The sequence below is a fragment of the Hipposideros armiger genome, unplaced genomic scaffold (assembly GCF_001890085.2).
Source record: "Hipposideros armiger isolate ML-2016 unplaced genomic scaffold, ASM189008v1 scaffold_128, whole genome shotgun sequence".
In the NCBI taxonomy this organism is placed as follows: domain Eukaryota; kingdom Metazoa; phylum Chordata; class Mammalia; order Chiroptera; family Hipposideridae; genus Hipposideros; species Hipposideros armiger.
Window position 1 is genome coordinate 2,440,360 of NW_017731478.1, and position 24,548 is coordinate 2,464,907.

General features: G+C 49.8%; 1 protein-coding gene across 2 annotated transcripts; it reads right to left on the reverse strand.

Moving 5' to 3' along the window:
• Nucleotides 1–51: 51 nt before the first annotated feature.
• On the reverse strand, nt 52–24,548 carry LRRC43 (leucine rich repeat containing 43). 2 transcript variants are annotated; one of them, XM_019648941.1, is made up of 14 exons: nt 24,463–24,548; nt 18,556–18,712; nt 13,389–13,649; nt 12,195–12,305; nt 10,890–11,029; nt 8,827–9,065; nt 7,988–8,175; nt 7,217–7,443; nt 3,284–3,425; nt 2,962–3,105; nt 2,690–2,878; nt 2,267–2,294; nt 2,113–2,157; nt 52–167 (listed from the first exon to the last, which is right to left on the reverse strand). In XM_019648941.1, the coding sequence occupies exons 3-14, from the start codon at nt 13,557–13,559 to the stop codon at nt 64–66; spliced, it is 1,728 nt and encodes a 575-aa protein (XP_019504486.1). In that variant the 5' UTR covers nt 13,560–13,649; nt 18,556–18,712; nt 24,463–24,548; the 3' UTR covers nt 52–63. The 2 variants fall into 2 exon arrangements, with proteins under 2 accessions (XP_019504486.1, XP_019504485.1); XM_019648940.1 differs by lacking the exons at nt 18,556–18,712; nt 24,463–24,548 and adding an exon at nt 15,123–15,254.

Below are 24,548 nucleotides of genomic sequence, written 5' to 3' on the forward strand. Positions count from 1 at the left end.
CCGACGCCAGGCCGCCGTACAGACGCGGGGCTGAGGTCGTCAGAACAGCCTTTAATGCGTGCGCTACATGGCGAGCACCTGGAGCGCCTCCTCGGCCGAGCGGCACTGCTTCAGCTGGATCTGGACCTCCACCGTCAGGGGCTCCGGCTGGTAGTGGCTTTCGTACTCTGGGAAAAAGACGAGCGCGTGAGTCCGCAGAGGTGAGCCAGCAGGGTCTCGGCCGCCCTGCGCGGGCTCATCCCTTTTATCCAAAACGCAAGCCCGTGCTCCGTCCAGGTGGAGCCCGGTCTCGGAATCAGAGACTCCGTAGTCACGAATAAAATGAAATCACGTGTAACTAGGGGACCACCATTTCACGTGAAAGGACACTTGACAGACTGCGGTTATCCAGAAGGGACAATTGGCAGATATTTTCTAAAAAAACGAATGAAGTAAGCCTGGCACACCAAGGGAAAACAACTGAAAGCATTTTGATAAAGTGCTAACACTTGGCTTTCAAGTAGAAATCAGAATTTGCGAACACTGTACCTGCCATCATGAACTTCCTTTTCCAACACTCAAAGACTCTTCTCATGATATGGGTGCTGGTATTAAAGAATGTAATTTTCGGATAATGTAGAACGAAATGTGTCAACAGTTGGGAGATCTGTATAACCCAGCGAGCTAGTATTTTATACAGAACCAATGTCTGATGTTACACGCTGCGTGGTTGAGAGAGCCGTTCAAAGTGCCGTGTAGCCCAATGGAGTTTTACATACTGATTAGGAAAGAAAATTAATCCATATAGATTCAGCTTTCACGTTGTAGTCTTCAGAAAAAAAACCAAAAAAACCTAGCTGGCATATTTGAAGTAATATCAAAAAAGGATACCGTTATTTAAAGCCTACTAAAATACTCCCCTCTTTTCCAATCACATGACCAGGGAGTTTGGATCTATTTTATACAGTTCAACCACAGCAACACATCACAAGGGACTACTGACTGCAGAAGCAGCTATGTGAATGCAGCTGTCCTCAATTAAGCCAGACATTAAAAGAGATTTGCAAAAATGTAAACAAAAATGATTTTAAGATCATCTTGCAGCTCTATCACAAATCACATGTCCATATTTGTATGGGTCTTGAAGTCCAGTAAATCCTTTGTGCTTTTTTAAAGTTATTTCGGCTATTCTAGGTCCTTTGCATTTCCATATGCATTTTAGAATCAGCTTGCTGATTTCTACAAAAAAAAAAAGAAAATTCCTCTAGGATTATGACTAAGATTGTGTTGAATTTATAGATCAGTTTGAGGAAAACCGATGTCTTAACAATATTCAATCTCCTGACCCATGTACCATTGTATGGCTAGGCCACCTTTTGTTCATACATTCATCCGCTGCTGGACATTTGAGCTGTTTCCACTTTTTTGGCTATTGTGATAGTGCTGCTGACCCTGCCTTCCACTTTGCAGCGTTCTCCCAGATGATCTCCTTGTCTGCTATCTCTCCCTCCAAACTGTCTTTGGAAGTTTCTTTCTAAAACTCAAATCTAAAACTTACCTATTTCAGACACCTGGGTGGCTGCTCACTGCCCAAAAAACAAGTCCACTTGCCTCTTACGGAGAATAAGGGCTAATGACTCGAACGAAGCAGGAGCCAGATGAACGCGGAGCCAGTCCCAACTCTGAGCCCCCCATTCCACCTCCTCCTGGCTCCTACCCCTGGATGCTTTTCCTGCCCGTGGCACTGACCCACAGCAGGCCGCGCTTGTCTCAGGGCTGCAGAGAAGACACAGGGCTTGGTCCTCAGGATGGGCATGGCCTCCCCACTGGCTGGAGGATAGGAGTCTCCATCCGTCCATTCCTTTGGTCCCAAATCAGGCTGATCCCTCAGCAGGCTCTGCTATGGTCTGAATGTTTGTGTCCCCTCAAAATTGACTTGGGAAATCCTACCCCCCAAAGGGGATGGTATTAGTTAGGTGGAGCCTATGGGATGTGATTAAGTCATGAGGCGGTGCCATCATGAATGGGGTTCATGACCTTATGAAAGAAGCTCCAGAGAGAGCCCCGCCCCTTCCACCACATGAGGACACAGAGAGAAGGTGCCCGGCTACGAACCAGGAAGTGGGCCCTCACCTGACACTGCTGAAAACGTGGTCTTGGACTTCCTAGTCTCCCCAACTGTGAGAAATAAATGCCTATTGTTGGCTCTGTTTCAGCAGCCCCCAAGGGACGAAGACAGGTTCTCAGTACACACACTCTGCCCTCAGTCACCATCACCGGCTCTTACCTTTTTTAGCTTTCTTAGTCTTTGAATCCTGAAAGAACCACAAAATAAGACGCTCGCTGGAGTGAGGAGTGCAGATTTCGGTGCCTTCTTGTAGGCCCCCCACCCCCACTCCTGCCAGGGCCTTTCCTGATCCCAGAGGCAGGGCAGGGTCTCCTAGGGAGCCGTGGGCCCTGCCTGCCCAGTTCCCTCGCTCCTTGCACCTGAGAAGGCTGCCGGGCAGGCAGGTGACCAGCAGAGCTGGGGGCCCTGTACCCCTACCCCATGACCTCAGGAGAGGCCCTCCTCCTCCCTGGCCTTCCTGTGCAATGCTGGGGGTTCAGGGGTGCAGAGCCCCTCCTCCTCCCTCCCACGACCGGGCCCCATGGCCATTCCTTGCCCAGCATCATTTCTGTGGAGAGGGGTCTGGCAGGGGCCTTACTGTACCCTGAAAAATGTCAGCCTGTCGGATTCCATGGTGCGGATCACCCCAAAGTTGCACACAGTGGACACAAGTGGCTCCCCCATCAGTAGGGGCTCCAGGGCCACCAGGCCGCTGCCCAGCACCCGCAGGATGGGTGGGTCCTGGCGGAGTTCCTTAGGAAGTTCTCTCTTCTTCTTGGACCCCTTTTGTTCCTATGGGGAGAGGCCAGGAGGTGACAGGGCCAGGCAGGGACGGTGCCCAGGCGCCCATCGCCACCACCCCAGGCCTGCGGTACCTTAGTCGTCTCTTTCTCCCGTTTCGCTGCTGCCTTGCTGTTCCCATCTTTCCCCTTCTTGCCTTTCTCTTTCTTGTTTTTCTCCCCTTTTCCTTTCGACAAAGGACTGTCGAAGGGAGGTGGCCCTACAGGCCAGGAGAGAATCTAGGAGACAGCAAGACGGTCTTGAGCGAGCATAGGCTAAGCTGGGGCTGGCTGGGATCTTTCTGGAAAGGTGCTGAGACCATGCTAACAAGGGAGCAGGGCTACAGACGCCATGACAGAAAACCGGAACAGGGCAGCGGGGGGCAATGTGTGGACCACAGAGAACTCCAGCACCCACCTTCTCCTCCACGATGGTCACGGTGGTCCCCGCCAGCAGGAAGGCCTTGAGTGGCACCAGGTCCCTGAGCGTGTGCTGCATCTCGTAGTTGCAGTGGATGACGTCAGCCCAGGGCTTGCGGACAGTGCTGAAGAGGACGGTCCTGGGCGGGGAGACGAAGACGGGGTGTCATCACCCAGGACCAGGGACAAGGTGGTGGGGCACTGTGAGAAGACGTGTCCAGAGTGGGACTGGGCGGCCCCAGAGGCTGGGCAGAGATGTGGGCACAGAGGAGAAAGTGAAATGGTGAAGGCCGCGTGGAGACTTCCTTCAGGGGGTGACTGTGCGCTGAACAGGGGATGGAAACCAACCAGAAATGAATCCAAAGAATTTTTTTTTTTTTAATTTTTTTAGCTGAGCCATCCTGCCACCTGTTGGCAGCTCAGCTCAGGTCGGGACTTGAACCGCTGTTGCTCAGAGCTGGCACTCTTGAGCGAGCTCTTAACCAACTGAGCCACTCGGCCGGCCCTATGAATCCGAAGATTATTAAAACTTCCCAGGGCCGGCTGAATGGCTCAGTTGGTTAAGAGTTCGCTCAAGGGTTTGAGCTCTGAGCAACAGCGGTTCGAGTCCAGCCCGAGCTGAGTTGCTGCTGAGCTGCCAACAGGTGGCAGGATGGCTCAGCTAAAAAAAAAAAAAACAAACAAACTTCCCCAAAGTAGGAGTAAAAAAGTAGAATTGTTTCAAATTCCCTGAAGCATTACAAAGCGATACTCTAGTGCCAGTAAAAACTCTCAGGCAGTCACAGGGCTTGACAAACCGAGTGCGGAAAGGCACCTGGAAGAGAAGCAGGAATTCTGAAGAATACACTGAAAAGAGAATAGCAGGGACTTGAACAGGTGTCTGTACAGCAGCGTTCACAGCAGCATTATCCACAACAAATGAGGGATAACCATGCAGTGGGATATTATTCAGCCTTTAAAAAGGAAGTGGTGACACATGCAACAATGTGGACAAACCCTGGAGACATGGTGCCGAGTGAAATGTGCCAGACACAGAACAACAAATACTATATGATTCCACTTATGTGAGGGCCTAGAATAGTCAAATTCAGAGAGAAAGAAAAGAGAAGAGAGGTTCCCAGGGGCTGGGGGTGGGAACAGGGAGTTAGTGTGTTTAATGGAGACAGAATTTCAGTTTGGAGAAATAAAAAAGTTCTGCAGATGGTCAGTGGTGATGGCTGCACAACAATGTGAATGTATAATATTTAATGCCACTGAACTGTGTGCGGTTAAAAATGGTTAAAGTGGGCAATTTTATGTTATGTGTATTTTATCACAATAAAAATAAAATGATGCTGTAAACTGGGAACTCTAGGAATGTGAGGTCATTATTCATTTTCATACCTAGGACCTAGGCTAGTTCCTGGCACACCAAAACAGGTATTTTATGAATGACTAGATTAAGTAATAAATAAGTACATGTTATTTATGCCACCAGATGTTTAAAGCATATTGGAAAGTAAAAATTCTCAAAATAGTAAGATATTAGGTCAAAAGCAGAAACAATGACCCACCCCCAGACCAAAATTCAGAATCAATTAGTATTAGGATATAATATGTGACCATGGTTGGGAAGTGGTGTGACATACATTGTTTTAACAACGGGATTAGAGCATGAAGGAGAATTAATAATATACTATAAGTTTTAAAGTATGTCTGAGTTAAACATTAATAAAAACTAAGGGGAAGTAGGAGTTATTCCAGTACTGATGTGGGAGAAATTTTCCCCTCAAAGAATAGGAGTGGGCAATCAAAGAAAAAGTTATGTATGGATTGAAATATAATAGAAGTTAAACCCAATAAATTTATCCAGTCCAGGGCTCGCAAACCGTGTAAATCAACTGTGCAAAAACAAATGTTAAGAGGAAAACATAAAAATGGAGGAAACATATGTGACGATAACTGATTTTAAAAATTAGTGCTACAGACAGAAAGACTGAGATAGAATGTAAATAGCTGCACTTCCAAGTTAAAGAAATTTCATAACCTCATGACTTAAAAAGAAAAAGCATGCAAAAAAAAACCCTAGCCATAAAATATCATATACAAATACATCAAGGATAACACTCAAAAATCCGCCGGGGGAGTGATGAAAAAGGTTGACACAATCTATTTTCAGACCATTATCTCCACTGTAGTCATTGTTCCCAAACACAAATCTGATTTTGGTACTGCCCTGCTTAAAACTGTTTAATAGTTTCCCCTCAGGAGAAACTAGCCTTTCTTTCTGTCTCTCCACCTTTCTGGCTATTGCTTTCCAACCCCCACCCCGCTTCTTCCATATGGAAGCTTCTTCAGCTGTCTCCTGCTGCGTGCCATTGTAGGGGTACACTTCCCTGTACCGCCCTGGCATAGCGGTTATTATGCAAAGTGCAGGAGAACTGCGGTTTGTTCATTTCCCTCCCAAGATGGGTAATAGAACAGGTCGCTGTCATCTTAACTTGTTTGTAGCGCTCATGCCCAGAACTGCGCCTGGTAAGAGCAATTAATTCTATGGGGTAAGTTAGATGGACGGAGGGGAGGACGTTTTTTTAATTTACATAATGTTTTAAGTGGTAGAATTATTTTGGGCTCTTACTATTTTTGTTAATCTTTCCAAAAACTAAAACAACACCAACAACGGAATCTGCTGTGATGAACTTAGCACCCTGGCACTGACTGGCTGGTTTCCAGTCTTGTCTCAGGCAGCCGGGACAGATGTCCCCTTTGTTCTGTCACCAGTGGGAACCAGGGTGTGGGCCACTTCAGCTCCCCCATATTCTCAACAAGCCAAGTATCATTTACTTTCAGTTGAGTTTTTAAATAAATTTTTTTAAACTTTGTTGAGGAACAGTGTGTTTTTCCAGGACCCATCAGCTCCAAATCAAGTAGCTGTTTCAATCTAGTTGTGGAGGGCGCAGCTCATTGGCCCATGTGGGAATCGAACCGGCAACCTTGGTGTTAACAGCCTGTGGTCTAACCACCTGAGCTAACTGGCCGCCCCTTAAATAATTTCTTTAAATTAATTATTTTAGCACATTTTAAGAGAAGCTAGCTTCTCAAATTCCGTGAGGCCGTCAGCAGCAGATTTGCATAAGGGAAAGCTCAGTTAGTTGGAACTCAGTTACAAATTTTGTTTTCTGCACTCTGGTCACCAGAAAAATAAAATAACAACAAAAGCTGACAGCATGCATTTTGTACCAATAATACCAATAAACCCAAACAAAGCTCGATGTTTTGAAGTTAGTACAAAACCAATTAACAGAACGTTAACACTAAATGAGAACTGGCTCTAAGTTTTTGTAAAATTCTCCATCATCAAAAAAGACTTGTTGGGGCGGCCGGTTAGCTCACTTGGTTAGATCACAGTGCTCATAACACCAAGGTTGCCAGTTCGATCCCCACATGGACCACTGAGATGCACCCTCCACAACTAGAGATGGAAAACAACTACTTGACTTGGAGCTGATGGGTCCTGGAAAAACACACTGTTCCCCAATTTTAAAAAAAAAGAGTCTTCCATGAGACGACCAAAAAAAAGACTGTTGAATAAGACAAATTATGTGAAGCCCGTGGAATGGGCTAGACCAGATTTAGGAAGGCGAGAAAGAACCTGAGTACCAAGCTAGAAGATCCATATCATGTGTTAGATGCCAGAAGTTCTAGATGAATTTAAACAGTTAAACTGAAAAGGCGTTCAACCTTAAGGCTGAAATGAAAAGAGCTGTCCATTTATTATCTGTCGGTTGACTAAAGAAGCCCAAGCATTCAGAAAACCTTGGCCTGAACTCAGGGAGCCAAGACGGAAGAAGAGCCAGACGCTAAACCCACCCACAACTTCGAGGGCAAGAGCCCACCGAGGGAGCGGCCAGGTGAGCCGGGGCCCTGCTGCGGGCCAGGCCGCAGTCCTTACCCTGGGGACGGGCAGAGCAGGGGATTGATGCGCGGCCGCAGCTTGGCCAGCTCCTCTGCAGACCTCGGCAGGGGCATTGACTCGCCCGAGGCCACGGACTCCTCCATGTCTGCCGACCGGGACGTCGTCGTGGGCACCGACTCCACGCGGTCCACAGCCTCTTCCGTGATGACCTCTGCGGGGATCTCGTCGCCTAACTGCTCCACGCTGGGAGTGGGCTTGACGATCTGCCAGGGAAAAACGGAAACCAGGCAGCGCGGCGTCTTCAGGCTCTCCTGGACGCAGTGTGAAAGTGTGTGCAGAGGGCAGCGTTTGGCCGGATGCGATGCCTGAGCACCCGCGTGAACTGGGGAGGCCAGAAGTTAAGAAAACGAAAAAGCCAGTCTTGTTTCTTCTGAGAAGTCTCATGCACCTTGTGCATGAGGGGGCATCCCCACATTTCTCCAAGTCAGTCATTTCCTTGGGTTTCCTCTGATGGGAGGTGCAGGGGTTGGAGGCTGGAGCTGGGAGTAATCAGCCTCATTGTAAAATTCTGGGCTGCTCCCTTGTTCGGCCATTTGCTCTTAATTGAAAGGGACAGAGGGTGAGCGTGGTGGGGAGTTACTCCAGCTGCAAGAAAGGTGCTGAGCGCAAGCCAGCTCCCCGCTCAGGTCGGGTCTCAATCAGGAAGGTCATGTTCAGGACTCCCCTGGGCCTCAAGAAGCCGCTCTGCCTGCGAGGGAGCCCCCCCGCCCCACATCCCCAGGACCAGCCAGAGGGGGAGGCGCACACCTCAGCCAGCACGCCTTCGTATACGTTCCCTTCATCTTCCTCGTCTTCCACAAAGTCGTAGGTCACATAATAGCTGTAGGTGATAAAAGGGCCTTGCGGCCCTTGTTCTGGGTCCAAGACCGAGGTGTCCAGAATCCCTCTGACATTTCCAATCGTCACCACAAACTGTGCCTCGGGTGCCAAAGAGCCTGCAAGGGGGAACAGGCAGGAGTGCGGGGCTCTTGGAGGCGGAAGTGGGAAGACAGCGAGAGAGGGCGGGGCGAGCAGGCTGCCTGGTTCTCCCCTCCACGTGGACTGAGCCTCGGAGTTGGCACACCTGGGTGGGATCCCAGCTGGGCCAAGTTCGAACACACGGACTTTGGGTCTCCTTTTGGTGTGACATCCTTCGTAACCCTTGTTTTCCTGGTCTGTATAATGGGAATGATAGTAGCTGCTTTGCAGGATGGTTCCAGGTTGAGAATAAGTGTTAACCTCAGCACATGCCCTGCATACAGTAGGTGTGGCTATTATCATCAGTGTTTGTCACCCTGACCTTGAGAAGGCTCTGGTGCAGCTTGTGGTGTGGGCCACAAGGGGGTGATCTCAAGCCATCATGGAAGTGAACACACTGATCTAAAGAACAGTTCCCACTCGCCTACGAAAGGAGTGGACCGAGGTGGTCCTGGCCTCCTGACCCCTTCTGTCCCCAAATCCTAATCACAGGGATCAAATCTGGGAGAGAATTTGGACTCAGAAGGTGAGCTGCACCCAAACAGGGTCTGGGTCAACTGGGGAGTTGTGGGGACAGACCACCTCGCAGGGCAACTGATGGGCACATGCCTGCACATTAGCTCCCTCACCCCCACTGTGGCTGAGCCCCCGGAACTGATGGTTCTCACTGGGAGACACAGTGATGTCGTCGAGCGCGCAGAGCCGGGCCAGGCTATCGATGGTGAAGCCCCGGTAATAGGGGACCAGGGCCAGCGGGTTCCCCTGTAGCACCAGCAGCCTCAGGTGCTGTAGAGTGCTGAGGTTGCTCATCATTCTCTGCAGGTCTGTTAGGTCATTGAAGCCCAGGTCCAGAGAGACAAGGTGGGGCCTGGAAGGTGCACAGGACCATCAGGAGGCAGGAGGCCAGCCTGCCCACCTCCCCCAGCACCCCCGAGTCCTGGACGGACAGGGGGCCCGATGCTGAGGGCGGGAAGGGAGACTCTGCCCATCACGGCTCCTTGGGTGGTCCTTGACCCAATTAGTGCCTCCCCCCATCAGGCAAGACCTCCTGGCTCTACTGTCCCCTCTCTCTGCGACACTGCCATCCTCATTGTCACATCCTGCCTCCACCTGACTTCTATAGACACAGATCTTCTCTTCTAGGTTAAACGTCTCCCATGGAGCCTGAGACGGTGTTGATTTTGTGCATCTAGAAGGTTCTCAACAAAGACAGACAGACTGGCAAGGCAGGTAGAGGGAAGCCACTTTGGAGAGGAGCAGTGGGTGGGGGTAGGAGTGGCAGGTCATATGGGGACCTGGGAAAGGGTTGCAGAGGCTCGCAGGGTCTAGGAGCTGGAGGGCGCTTTCCGAGGCTGGGCTGGCAGTTGGGGGCACGTGGGTGGAGAATGCACACCAGTGACGACAGAGGAGGTGAACAGGGCCAAGGAGGGGGCAGGGTGGTTTCCCCACTGAACAGACTAGAAAGCAAACTGATTTCAGCTCCAAGAACAGAGGCAAGATAAAGACGAGGAGACACCACCTCAGCACAATCTCTCTCAATCACCCCCGCAGTCTCCCGCTGACCGACTCGGGTATTTCCTCTCCCCATCCTCAGTCCTGCCAGTGATGCTGGCCAGGAAATACATGAGAAGAACATTTTGTGGGCCCGGCACACAGACCTGACCCAGCGTTAGCCTCCTCCAACAGAACTACGGAAAGCATGAACAAGGTCGGGTCACCAGACAACCACCCTCCTTTTAAGTTCAAAACAGTGAAGGATGGAGGTTTTTAGGAAATCCACACTCGGCATTAGCAGGTAACCTAGGTGTGTGGTGAATGTTATTTTCCAAATTAAAAATCCAAACACTTGGTACTCTGTCCATGGTGCAAGTGTGAAGTCCAAGTGTACGCCTCCATCCTGCACTACACTGCGCTCGGTGGAGAAGGCGATGGAATCGTCCGTGCGCGGCCTAGGCCGTGTGGAGACAGTGTGGCCACGAGGAGGAGAAACAGAAGGACGAAGGAAATTATGGTCAGAGAGAGGGACCTTCCAGGAACGCATTTCCCAGGTCACGTGGAAAAGTAGGGAAGCGAGGCTGACCTATGCCCTCTGCCCCTTCCGGACCACGAGGGAAGGAACCCCAGGAAGCGCCACCCAGGACGCTGAAACCCTGGGCATCTATCTTCCCAGCCTGCTCCATCGAGCCTTCCTGGCCTCCGATGGCCTTTTGGGGGTGGCCTCTGATCCCCCAGATGCCTCAGATCCGGGATTTTCAGTTTCCCACTGTTCGCCCACCAAGGGGACAAGAGTTGCCTGTAGGGCAGCAGCTCTCAGCTCAGGGCGATTTTGTCCCCAGCAGACCTCTGACACTATCTGGAGACATTTCAGTTGCCACATTTCGGTGGACGTTTTGGTGTGGGGCGGGTGCTTCCGGCATTGAGGGGGTAGCAAGGCCAGGGATGCTGCTCAGCATCCTCCCGTGCACAAGGCCACCAAATGTCAACAGCGCCCCCCTCGTGAGACCTCACCCTAAAAGGGGAGTGAAGGTCCGCCTCACTCTGTTTATTCAGAGAAATAAACCTGAGGTCTGGAGCCAACCACCAGTTACTACAGCAAAGAGCAGAGCTGGCTCCTTCAAGCCACCAAGGTGGAACGCCCAAACCTAACGCTTTGTTCCTTCCCCTCACTCCCCATTTGGGGTTCCCGAGTTACCAGTGTCGGGCGGTGAGGTACAGACTCTGCGAGGGGCCCAGGAGCTTGTTCTGCCCTAACCCCAAGTGCTGAAGGCAGGGGGGCGGGCGCACGCACAGACACTCCATGCTGCTGATGCTGTTGCCGTAGAGTTCCAACACCTGGGGACAGGGGCGGGGACAGCCATGAGAGCCCGTCACCACACCTCTGAGTCCTTCCTTCCTTCCACCCTGGGAAGCTCAGGCCACACCTCCCCGTGTCCACCTGAGTCCCTTATAAAAACCCTGGGAGAGACTATCCCGGTAGCAGGTGTTGGAAAGTTTCTTTTTCTTTTGCGAAGGACACTTTAAAATCAGGACTGGGAGGTGACTTTGGGGAGGGTGCATAACATGGCAGCTTCTCCACCCAGAGCAACACGTCTCTGGGAAAGCTGGAGGGACCCTGCATGGAATACAGAATCAGCCTGAAGAGAACAGCGGGTTCCTGTGTTTCTCCTCCAGGGCCTCGCTGGGTGTTCTCTTGGGGACGCCACAGTCCTCAGTCCCTTCTGCCACTAAATCTACTAATCTCAGCATCTCACTTAAAATGGAGACCATTGTGATATGCTCAGCTGAAGACTCATGATAAAGCCTAGCCTACCTTTTTTTATTTTTATTTTTTTTAAGCTGAGCCATCCTGCCACTAGCCTACCTTTTTTAAAAAACTGTTTCTTATTGTGGTAAAATATAGGTAACAACTGGCCCTCTTAACCACTTTGAAGTATAAAATTCAGCAGCGTTAAGTACATTTCACATTGTTGTACAACCGTCATTACTGCCTAGTTCCAAAATCTTTCATCACCCCCAAACAGAGACGCCACACCCATCAAGCTACAACTCCCCACGGCCCCCAGCCCCCACTGCCCCTAGTAACCGCTCCCCTCCTTTCTGTCTCATCTAGTACGTGGCCTTTTGTTGTCTGGCCTCTGTCACTCAGCATCATGTTTTCCTCCACGGTGTGGCACGTGCCATTCCTCTATTCCAGGGCTGGACCACATCCTGCTTATCCATCATCTGTTGATGGACACTGGGGCTGTCTCCACTTTTTTGGCTACGGTGAATAATGCTGCTAGGAACACTGGCGTAAAAGAATCTGGGTCCCTGCCTTCAATTCTTCTGGGCTATTCCTAGGAAGGGAATTGCGGGGTCCTAAGGAATTAGACTTGTTGAGGAATTTGGCCCACCTCTGAAAAGCCTGGGGCGGGGCCTGAGCACACAGCCACAATGCCGCACCTCCTGTGTGCAAGGCAGGCTCAAAGGCCCGAGATGGAACTCGGGGCTCCTTTACCTTGAGAGTTGGGGGCAGATTGATGGCGTCAATCTCCTTGATTTGATTAGCACTCAGTACCAACTCTTCAAGCTTTGAAAATTTCAGGAGGTCTTTATCCACCAGGCTCACCTGGAAGAGAAGGAAAGGAAGCTAAGAACTCTGGTGGGCGCAGCTGGGCTGCAGCAGGTCTACAGGAAAAAGTACTGCCAGGTGCCAGCTGATCCACCTGCAGATGCCTCCCCACATCCTTCCCCTTCCGCTCCTGGGAGGCTTTCCAGCATCATTCTGCCAGGATCCCAGTGTCTCAGCCATTGTAGTTCCCTCTCCCCTCGTCAGGCCTCACCCCTGCTCCGACTGTCGGCGCTGTACAACTTCCAGCTCAGTGTCCTGTCCCACTGTTGGACTGTGAGCTCCCAAGGGCGGGGATCCCACCTCCTTTACTGTCTCCCCCAGAGCCACAGTGAACCCAAAGTTCTAAAGGAGTGTTTCTAGTTTACACACGACGGGATCAGACAGAAGCTCAGAGCCTGTCCGAGAGCCCCTCAGTTCTCTGTGGCCTCCAAGGCATTAAGGGCCCTTCCTGACAGCCTCTCTTCTCTCGGGTGACCGACTATGCCAGCTTGCCTAGGTTGGAGGGGTTCCAGGGACATGAGGATGTCAGCGCTAACACTGGACGAGTCCCAGGCAAAGCGGCAGGAGGTGCTCCTCCTCCTCATCCCTCCAAGTACTGTGTAATTCAGTTTCTCTAGGAAAGGACAAGCAAACTCAGGAAGGCCGAGGCTACATTTCCATGCAGTGTGGGGGCTCTGTTGTGGACATATAAGCAAAGAAGGCTTTTTAGGAACAGAAATTACTATAGTACTATGCTGCCCCCACCCCCACCCCTGGCACCCACAGTTTAAATTAAGTAAAACCAATATGAACACCTTAAAAGGTCTCTACTAGGACCCAGGAAGGCCGACTGCAGGGTGCTCCAGACATCAACACTGGAAGATACACAGTGGAATCCCACCCAGAGCGAAGAAAGAAAAAGACACATAAAGAGGAAGTGAACAGCTGACTCTGCTTGGTGGACGAGCTGGTGGGATTAACTAGAAGGACAGAGCTACCCCCAGCCCCCTCCCACTTAACGCCTACATCTTACCACTCAGTGCTGTAAGGGGGCTAGCCTCCTAGTCAACTCTGTGTGCTGGTGCCCGCTGCCACACTCACCTGCTTGTCCACCACCTGGAGGGACCTGAAATAGGAGTAGAAGAAGGTGTCTTTGAGCATCAGGGGATTCTGGATGGCCAGTTGTCTCAGAAAACGGTCCTCTGCACTGGAGCCCTCTAGTGCAGCCCAGGGTGAGTGGGGGCTGCAGACCAGGCCCAGCAGCTCCTCCATGGGCTCCTCCCCGGGGCTCCCGGTGGCCTCCTCTCTGGGGATCAGATCCTTCCATGTTCGCCAAGTTCGAGGAAGAAAGCGAGACTTATTCTGCAGTGGTAAAGGTGGAGAATTTCTCTAGTTATGACTCAGCCCTCTCAAGGATTCAAAACTCACAAAACTGAACAGATTGTAAAACAGGACAATCAGGGATAAAGAGTTTAGAAACTTAGGCAGTGAGTAATCGATACTTTGGACTGATCATCAGCCATGGATAGAACTACAGACATGGGAAGATAAAAAAATAATAATAAAAAGGTCCATTCCTTGGGCCGGCCGAGTGGCTCAGTTGGTTAAGAGTTGGCTTAAGAGTGCGAGCTCTGAGCAACAGGGCCACCAGCTCAATTCCCACATGGGTTAGTGAGCTGAGATTTCCACAACTAGATTGAAGACAATGACTTGAGCTGAGCTGCTGCTGAGTTGCCAGTGGGCGGCCAGGAGGCTCAGCTGGTTAGAGCTGGTTGGACCCCTGCATGGGATGGTGGGTTGCACCCCTAATAAAATGGTGACTGGACTTGAAAAAAAAGTCCTTTCCTGCCTTTAGGAGTTTGCTCTTGAGCTGGGAACCTTGAAGGTGTAAGTAAAAGTGATTAAACATTTAAAAAAAGATTTATGTCCTAGAAGCCAGGAGGCACAAAGGGCAATCTATAAGATGTAATTAATCAAGGAAAGGTTTTTGAAGAAGAGGTGGCAAGGCTGAAAAGGTAAATTTAGGGGTGACCGGTTAGCTGAGTTGGTTAGAGTGTGGTGCTGACAACACTAAAGTTGCCGGTTCAATCCCTGCGTGGGCCTCTGTGAGCTGCGCCCTTTCTAAAAAGCATCAACTATGTCATTGTAGCATGAAAACACTATGTAACCAATGACTATGGCTGTTCCCCAGTAAACTTTTTTTAAAAAAAGATAAATTCAGAGCCTTTAGGTGCTATAAGTGGAACATCATGGAATTTGTCCCAAGTTTACATTCATTCTAGCCCCGTGCCCGGTCCTCCAGGAGACTCTTAAGCGACATCTATGAAACCTTCAAGGTCATTACAATGTCAGGCACACAGTGTGCTCAATCAATGTTCGTTAAGGAAATACCAACTTCCCCTTAGTGCTGACGAGTGTCTGGGGCCCAGTTTCCCACGGAGTCCCCGGAACCGGTCCGCATTCAGGATACTCCCGCGCACACTTGAGGAAACCCCCGGTCTCCTTGTTCTGCGCCTCCTCCCCACCATGGGCACCTAGCTGATGACTAGCTGATGACATGGCCCCTCTGGCCACATCGTAGCTGCAGGCCCTGCTCTCAGGATGAGCTTTCCACCTCGAAAGGAGCCTGGTGTCTTTAAGAGAGCGAGAGGCCCTGCCCAGATCAGTCTGATGGACTCAGGTTGGGGGTCCCTGCCCTCCACCCTGGGTCAGCGCCCACGTGCCCAGGTGGGGGCCCCTTCCGCCCACCCCTGCAGTGTCCCACCCCCTCAGTCCATGTCCTCAGCCCCGCAGCCACCCCAGCTCAGGCCGTTCCCTAAACGCCCAGATGCAAACCTCCTCAGGCGTCTCCAGACCGGGCCCCTCGGCCCTACCAGGCCCCGCTTTCAGTCCCTAGGCCCTGGCCAGCCCCTGGCTCATGCCCTCCGACCCCAGGTCCCCGAGTCCCTCTGGCCACCCGCGCCGGCGTCCGCACCCAGCTGCCCACGCCGCACGGGAATTCATGCAGACACAACTGCCTCAGGTGCTCCTGAACCGCGACGCTCACAGTCCCGCCGGGCGCCTCCATGGCCGCGCGACCGCCACGCCCTGCACGTTGCTAGGCAACCGCCGGGACGCGCGCATGCTCGAACCCAGGGGGCGCGCAGCGACGTGGGCGCGCCGGGATCCCAAGAGTTCCGGGTGGTGCAGACTTTCTCCCGCCGGGATTCCCGAGATCCCCGACTCAGTCCCAGAGGACCTGGGTTTTCTCTTCCGGCCTCGTGTAAAACGGGGTGACAGTACACGTCCCACCACAACTGGGGCTCCCAGCAGGTGCCGAGCGCTTCCCATGCGCCAGTCTGTTTCTATCGTATTTCTCCTCCCAAGAACCCTGGGAGAAAAGTGCTGTAATGCACTTTTTATCCCCATTTGACTGATCTGCAATGACCCCAAGGTCAATCTCAAGATTCTAACTAGTGGATTCCAGTGTGAGTCTCTCTAACGCCTGGGTCAGAGGGTTGTAATCACTGTCTACATTTTTAACCGTTTCATCACCAAGACCCCATTTTACACTGATCCAGCCTTACCACTCCATCCTCAGAGTATCTAGCCCACTGCCGGTCACACAGCAGGGTGTGTCTCCTGGGCACTAGTTTATGAAATTAATGGGATGATTCTGGTTCCTAGCATTTGGACATGCAACATTTTTATTGAGATATAATTTACATACTCTAAAATTCGCCCCTTTAAAGTATACAATTCTGTGATTTTTAGTATATTCACAGTGCAACTATAGTCGTAGTGCAACTGTCACTGTAATCTAATTTTCAATTTTCCTCATCCCAAAGGAAACCCCATCCATACCCATGAGGCAGTCACTCGCCATTTCCTCATCTCCCCAGCCCCTGGCAACCACTAACCCACTTTCTGTCTCTGGACACAAAGCTTCTGGATATTTCATATAAATGGGCTTATACAATATTTGTTCTTTTGTAACTGGCTTCTTTCACTCAGCATCATGTTTTCAAGGTTCATCCATGTTGTACGTGTGTCAGAATTTCTTTCCTTTTTATGGTGGGATAATATTCCATTGTGTGGATAGACCACAATTTGTTTATCCATCATCAGTTAATGGACATTTGGGTTGTCTTTACTTTCTGGCTCTGACGAATCAATGAACATTCATGTTCAAGTTTTCATGTGAACATATGTTTCCGTTTCTCTTGGAATGAAATTGATGGGTCATGGTGGTAACTCTATGTTTTATCGTTTTGACCACTACCAAACCATTTTACACAGAAGATGCACCTTTTTACATTCTCACCAGCAATAGATGAGGGTTCCAATTTTTTCATATCCTCACCAACACCTGTTATTTTACTTAAAAAAAATTATAGTCATCTTAGTAGGTGTAAAGTGGTACTTCACGGTGGATTTTATGGGCATCTCCTTAATGCCTAACTAATGACAGTGAGCATCTTTTCATGTGCTTATTGGCCATTTATATATCTTTTTTGGAGAAATGTCTATTTAAATCCTTTGGTTATTTTCAAGTTGAGCTAATTTTCTTTTCATTGTTGAGTTGTAAGATTTTAAAATATATATTCTGGATACTAGCTCCCTGTAGTATATATGATTTGGAAATATTTTCTCCCATTCCGTGGGTTGTCTTTTTACATTCTTGATAGTATCTTTTGACAAACAAAATTTTTAATTTTGAGTAAGTGTAATGTATCTATTTTTTCTTTGGTAGCTTGTGCTTTTGGTGTCATTTTTAAGAAACCATTCATTGCCTAAGCCATAAAATTGACATTTGTGAGCTCTTATGTATTCTGCTCAATAGTTCTTTGTCAGATTTGTGATTGGTAAATATTTTCTCCTGGGCGTAGGCTTTACTTTTATCCTCTTAACAGTGTCTTTAGAAGAGCAAACATTTTTTAATTTTGAGAAGTCCAACTTACTGATTGTGATCCTCCCAAAAACACCCACCTTGGTGGACAGCTATCATTCTTTTTGATTTTCCTACAGGAGAACATCTTTACTATTATTAGAAATTCTCCAAAATTGGGAAATTGGGCAAAAAGAGAATCATGTCCTTTCAAAGAATAAAATAAATATCCATTAGTCTATTGTGATATAAACCCATTAAAAAGACGAGTCAAGGATGACTCACAGGATTTTGATGAAGCAACTGGGTGGTTTCACTTTTTTCTCACTTCTCAAACCATCACGATATGGTTTCCGCCCCAGCAATTTATCCAAATTCCTCGAGGAAAATTCCCAGTGACCTCATGTTCCCCAACTCATTGACTCTCTTCAGCCTTTATCTTAATCGATCTTTTTGTGGCTTAAAATGGGGTCAATTACTTCTTCCTCCTTGCAAACCACTTTTCATCTTGTTCCATGACAACATGTTTTTCTGTACACTTCTTGCCCTCTCGAGAGTGCCTTCACAGTGTTCTGGGCTACATCATCGTCCTTTCCCTCTTCTGTTAATGGAGGTGAGCCCCCAATCTCCACACCTCAACTTATACACCTCACGTCAGTCATCTCTTGCAGGCTTACAGTTTTATCAACTACAGTACACAGATGACACCCAAATTTATGCCCTTCCTTCAAGCTCCCAATCCCAATGTCCATTGGCCTGCTGTATGTCTCTACCTGAGTTCCATAACACATCTATACCACCATGTCAAAAACTGAATTCATCACTTCACCCAAGCCCTGTGATCCTGTTTTTTGTTTGTTTGTTTTTAATTGGGGAATTGGGGGATGGGAACAGTGCTGGGGAATTGGGGGAAGGGGAACAGATAAGTTGCTGTCCTTTTGGTCTTCAGTCTAGTTATGGAGGACATTGCTTCACTGGCCCAAGTTGGCACCATCATTGTGCTCTTCCCGGGTGAGGAAGATCAGTTGCCAGCTTCTGGACAGCCGCTCACGCTGGCTGCTGGCTACCCACAGTAGCCCATGGCAACCCACTGCCACAGGGGCTGCAGCCTATGCCGTCACCGGCGACTCAACGGCAGCCCAGCTCCAGGTTGAGCTGTTGTTCAGCATCTTAGCTGTGGAGGGCAGTGTCACTGGCCCACATATGTGGGATCCGAACCGGGGCCCTCTGGTGTCCCAAGCCAGTTCTTAACCAACGCGCCACTCGGCCGGCCCCTGTGATCCTGTTTAAATAGCAACACCATCCATCCATTTGCCCAAACCAGACACCTATGAGGTCTCCTCAACTTCTCCCTTTCCATGCTCTCTGTATCCAATCAATCACCATCTCTTGTGCTTTTACCTTCTAGAGATTTCTCCAGTCCATCCACATCTCTTCATCTCCACCCTCACCATTATCCTGGTTCAGATCCTCAATCTTGGACACGTCGAGTGTGAGGTGCAGGTGGGACACTCAGGTGGAGACGTCCAGTAGGCAGCTGGACATTTAGATCTGGAGTCTGAAGAAAAGAGATACTGAAATGTGAGGAACATAGGTCAAGGGTGAAGCCCTTGGAGACACGTCCATTAAGGAGCCCAGCAGGAAGGTGATCCAGCCTCAGAAGGAACTGTCAGAGAGGCCAAAAGGTATCAGGATAATGTTACCATGGGACGAGAGGAAAAAGAGGTTTTCAAGAAGGAGGAAGTGATTGGCATTATTGCATGCCATGCCTCGAGGGGACAAGTAAAATGAAGTCTGAAAAGGACCCAGTAAGGCTGGCAACATGAGGTCACTGGAGACCATATTGGTTCTTTTTTTTTTTTAAGATTTTTATTGGGGAATTGGGGGATGGGAACAGTGCTGGGGAATTGGGGGAAGGGGAACAGACAAGTTGCTGTCGTTTTGTTCTTCAGTCTAGTTGTGGAGGACGTTGCTTCACTGGCCCAAGTTGGCACCATCATTGCGCTCTTCCCGGGTGAGGAAGATCAGTCGCCAGCTTCTGGACGGCCGCTCACGGCGGCTGCTGGCCGCTCACGCTGGCTGCTGGCTACCCACAGTAGCCCATGGCAACCCACTGCAAGCAGGGGCTGCAGCCTACGCCGTCGCCAGCGACTCACGGCACCAGGTTGAGCTGTTGTTCAGCATCTTAGCTGTAGAGGGCAGTGTCACTGGCCCTCAAATGTGGGATCCGAACCAGGGCCCCCTGGCGTCCCAAGCCAGCTCTTAACCAACGCGCCACTTGGCCAGCCCGAGACCATATTGGTTCTTTATTGTTCCTGTGACAAATGCCATACACTTCGCTGTTTAAAATCGCAAACTTGCTGTCTCACAGTTTCTGTAGGTCAGAAGTCCAGCATGGGGTAACTGGGTGGTTCACCACTCAGGGTCTTACCAGGCTACAGTCAAGGTGTCGGCTGGGGCTGCTGTTCTCACCTATGGCCCAGTCCTCTTCTAAACTCAGTGGTCAGTGGCCAAGTTCATTTCCTCCTCATGCTTTCCACTTGGCCCTCTCCATCTTCAAGCCAGCAATGGCAGGTGTGTCTTTCTCATGCTTCAAGTCTGTCTGCCTTCCTCTTTGTTTTTAAGGGCTCATGTGACTTCTTTGGGCCACCTGGTAATCCATCTTTCTTAAGGCCACTGATTGGTAACCAAAATTACATCTGCAAATTCCCTTCCGCCATGTGATGGAACATAATTACCGGTGTAAACACCAGAGGATAAGTCATGAAGCAAAATTCTGCCTCAATAGATTTCATTAGAGGTTTTTAAATAAGTTTTTGGGGTAAAAAACATTTTGGGGTTGGGGGTTGGGAAGTGAGGTGAAAGTGAGCCTAGAGCATTCTGTCAAGAAGCTTGGATGAGAAGAGGAAAGAGGCCAGCAGTGGCTGGAGGGGGACTTGGAGTTAATGGTGGCAGAGGGTCCATGGATGTCTCTTTATTGTGCATCTTGAGTCCTGTGGACCACCATGGCCTGACCTCGTCCCTATGCTCTTGACGCTTATCCAATGGCCGACTTGACATGCAGTAGATGCCCAGTAGGCATCTCAAACTTAAATCATTCAAAACAGGACTCTTTGTTTCCCCTCTCTAGATCTTCTTCTTCTTATCCTTCAGCTCCAAGTCCAGTCACCATCTGGCCACCCGACAGCAGCTCAGTGGCAGCTCAGCTCAGGCGCAACTCACTGGCCCATGTGGGAATCAAACCGGCGACCCAGTGAAAGCTCGCGCTCTTAACCAACTGAGCCACTCGGCCGGCCCTAAACTTCTTTTCCCTCACTGTACGTCAGCCACCCAATTGCTTTATCAAGATCCCAGGTGTCATTCTCGATTCCTCTCACTTCATCTCCACATTATTCCATCAGCCAGTTCTGTAGACTCCATCTCCATCCACCCTACGCTGTCCAAGCCACCATCATCTCTCACCTGGACAGCTGCAGAACCTAATTGGCCCTCTGCTTCCATCTTGGATTCCCACAATCCATTCTCCACTCAGTAGCCTATCCTTTTCCTTGCTTCTTAATGTGAACCAGATCCTATAGTTCCCTACCTACAGCCATTCCGTGGTGCCTCGTCACGCGTGGAATAAAACCCAAGGTCTTGATCCTTGTGAGACCCTTGTGACCTAGCCTCTGTCCACCTTTCCACTGCCCTCCCCTTCTGTCACTTCATTCCAGCTTCCATGGCCTGCTTCCTGTGCCTGGCCCCAGTATGTCCATTTTTGCCTGAGCACTTTTGCCAGAGCATTCTTTCCTCCTATCTTCCCGCAGCAGGCTCCTTCTCATCTTTCAAGTCCCAGCTTGAATATCACCTCCTCAGAGAGACTTTTCCTGATCACCTGACTTACAGTATCTCGGCTGTCACTCTCTACCCCATCACATAGTCTGAGTTTTACAGCCCTTGTCACTGCCGGATACCTTCTTGTTGATGAATGCCGTGCTCCTTGCCCACTAGAATTCCAGTTCCATGAGGGCAGGGACGTTGTCTAACTTTTTTGCCCCCATTCCGGAAGCCCTAGAAGGGTGCCTCGTCAAAGCTGACCCTCAAACTATGAATAAGCGATTTCATCAAAGAACTCCTGAGCATGGCTTTTGGTTCTAGGCCCTGCAGTTGCAAAGACACCGTTGAAAGTCCAGTGATGTTCAAGGGCCACGCAGAGGGAGATAAAGCCATTGACGTACCACATTCACGGTGGTTATCAGGGCCATCCCCGTATGCCGGCATGGGCATGCTTCAGAAATTTACAAAGATAACGCATTCTGCAAACTTCATGCTAGCTTTACGCCTACGTGCATTCAACTATGACCCTCCCCAGAAATTCCCTATGGGGCACAGGCCCACAATTCCTGTGTCATCAGTTTCTTGGTGGTTGTGTCTGTCAACGCTGGGCTTCAAATTTTCTTCTCGTCACATCAACAAGCTCTTTCCAAGAAGAAATGGCAAAGACGTGTGTGTCTTCCTGTGTGCCTGTGTGTGTCTGTACTGAGTCAGGCATCTGCCCACCTTGAGGGTAACCTCAGCATTTCCTTCCAGCCCTGCTATCAGCCAGCCTTGGGTAGCAGAAATTTGACAGCGTTTTTCTGGGGAAAAAAATGCTGAGCAATGATCTTGCCATGGGCGGGACGCTGGTTGTTCTTCCTCACAGCCGGCCCTTTAAATATCTGCTGGGACCATGGCGAACACATCAGGCTCAAGAAGCTGCGGCCGAAGCAGGAGCTACTCCTTCTCACCATGGTCTCCCGCACAGGTAATGCTGTGTCCTGCTGCCCGTTTCTTGTCAGAGTTTTGTCTCACCAGACGGAGAGGAAGACTCTGGAGGGGCTCAGCCCCGTGGTTGCTCAACGACGGCTGACTGACTGAAGCTGCGTGGGGAGGGAGTGTCTGCCCGTTGGGCCTCACAGCATCATTCTCTTTCTCCAGGACCTGCCGGGCTCGCCCTGTTCCTGCTCTGCTGTGTAGGATCCTTGCTGTCCTACCCTGTGCCACCCAGAGATAACTGTGTGCAAGGAAGGAGAATCAAAGAATTACAGCTCTCGTCTAAGGAACTTTTGCAAAACTACGTAAGTGCCCTACAGATTTCTTTTGCAAGTCATGTCTTTAAATTGCCTTCCATTGGCCCCAGCAGGGGCTCTTTTCAGAACTGAAGTTAGGGCTGTGGACATGCCAGGAAGGGATGGGGAACAACTAAATAGGCTAGGGGGGGATTTTTATGAGGAGAGGAGTCAGAGCGATTAGTCCAGCCAGCCAAATACTCAACAATTTGTTCTATATGATAGGATCTGCTCTGGCAGGCTTGCTTACCTAACGCATTTGGTTCACAGTAAAATTCAGTGAGTTTTCTGGCCTGGGGCACATCCCTTAAGATGGGCCATCTTGCCCACCCATTCAGGAGCCTGCTAAGGAACAGTGAACGCCAAGCTAAGCTGTACACAATGTCCCCAAGAATGCAGGATGTTAAAAATCCTCACGTGGGTCACAGAGAGTGTTTCTTACCACGGAGAAGGGCAGTTGACAACTTAGGTGTCTGCCTGCATGCCGCCTCATTTACCTAAGACCCAGTCTGTTTCTACAAAAGGCTCTGCTGAGCCAAACCCGTCTGCAGGCTACAGAAGTATAAATAGTCCCTCATTCCCTCAGGGTTGTGATAAGACAGAACCTTTTAGGCACCTTTGATTAGACAAATAGAAACCAAACCGTGAAAACCGTGTGTGACACTGGCCTTGCCCTTGCTTTCCACCCTGGCATTTAAACCTTAGCCTTGGTTTTTATAGACACAGCGGCAGAGGTTGTTATCGGCTCTTCCGTGGAACCCCAAAGCTCTTCGTCCTTAGGAAGAGGGACAGGGGAGGGTGTGGTCTGGAGTCTGGGTGTGTTTGGAAAATCCCTCCCTGGCATCTTGGAGGCCTCTCTAGACAAGCATAAAACCCCCTCAGTAAGCGGGAGAGATATTGGCTTTAACACAAAGTCACCAAGAGCAAGCAGTGGCACGGGGTTTCCAGCTCCCCACCCATCTGTGCCCCTGAGCAACTAGGAGCAGATTCCAGAAGGCTGTGGAGGCCTCAGCCAGGTGGGGCAGGGGAGGCAGGCTGGGGCAGTGGTTGGTAGCACAGGCTTCATAATCGCTGCCCGACGTGGGTTGGAATCCGGGTCTGCCACTTGATCTTGGGCCAGCTCAGCAAACCGACCAAGCTTTGTTTCCATTAGTGATAATCACAGCCTGTAGGGCGGCTGCGCCGATGAGATGAGATGCAGGGAGTGGGGGAGGCTCGCTGGTCATAGAGGAAGCATTCAGAAGGTACCAGTTGGGATTTCTAGCAAACCTAATGCTCGTCTGTCTCTCCTGTTTGTTCTACCCCAGAAGGATGAGGAGAGGGTGCTGAAATCTACGCCTTACCCGCTGCCGAGCTTCAACTTGTCCTGCCAACCCCCAAACATCATCAACTCCTCAAACATCCTGCCTTATTTCAGGGCAATCCAACCATTCTTAAACAACGAAAATGTCAATGAAACCATAGGCCATCTCGACAGACTCAAGGGCGGACCAGAAACAGAAGTGTCAGTGCCTACAGATGCCTTTCTTCGTAAAAGGTTCATCTTGGCTGTTTTGCGAGAGTTTTCTACGTGCATGGAATCAATGAGCCCCATGAAGATATGTGAGGACTTTAAAAAAATAAAAATGAGTGATAGCTAAGTGTGTGAACTTGGCAGTGGGTTATGAAATTATCCCACTGCATAGTGCCAATGAACCCCCAGATGGACCAGTCCAGGGGGCACTGAGATACAAACATAGGGGTGAACTTCAAACAGATTTCGAATGCTGTATTGTTACTAGTCCTGGTATTTATAGAATGTTTCTCTCCTGAGGACTAAAATCTTATTTATTCTTATTATACCCTTGTCTGTTAACTTATTGATATTTATTGTATTGAGAGGTGTTAACGCTCCTTTGAGAAGCCCTAAGAACCTATTTAATAAATTATTTTGAATTTTTCTCATCATCTGTTTTGGATTTTGTGAAGGGGTTACAGTGAGTGACCGGGAAGTCAGGCTGGGTGGCGCTGTGGCTGAGGGAGCATGGGACATGCTGTGAAAATACATGCCACTTCTGTCACTGCCATCTCTCCCCACCGGACAGGCTCAGTAGCAAATGATAGTAATTCTAGTGGTAACACCCATTCATTGAGCGTTGTCTTTATGCCAGGCTATGTAAGGACTATTAGTGTCCTCTTTTTAAGGGTGGGGAAGCTGAGGCAAAAAAAGTTATTTACTCACTTGCCCGAGGCCACAAAGCTGTTGAGTGATGGGACCCAGAATCAAGCTGACTCTTCACCACTGTGTCCAACCGTTGTCCCTCCCCG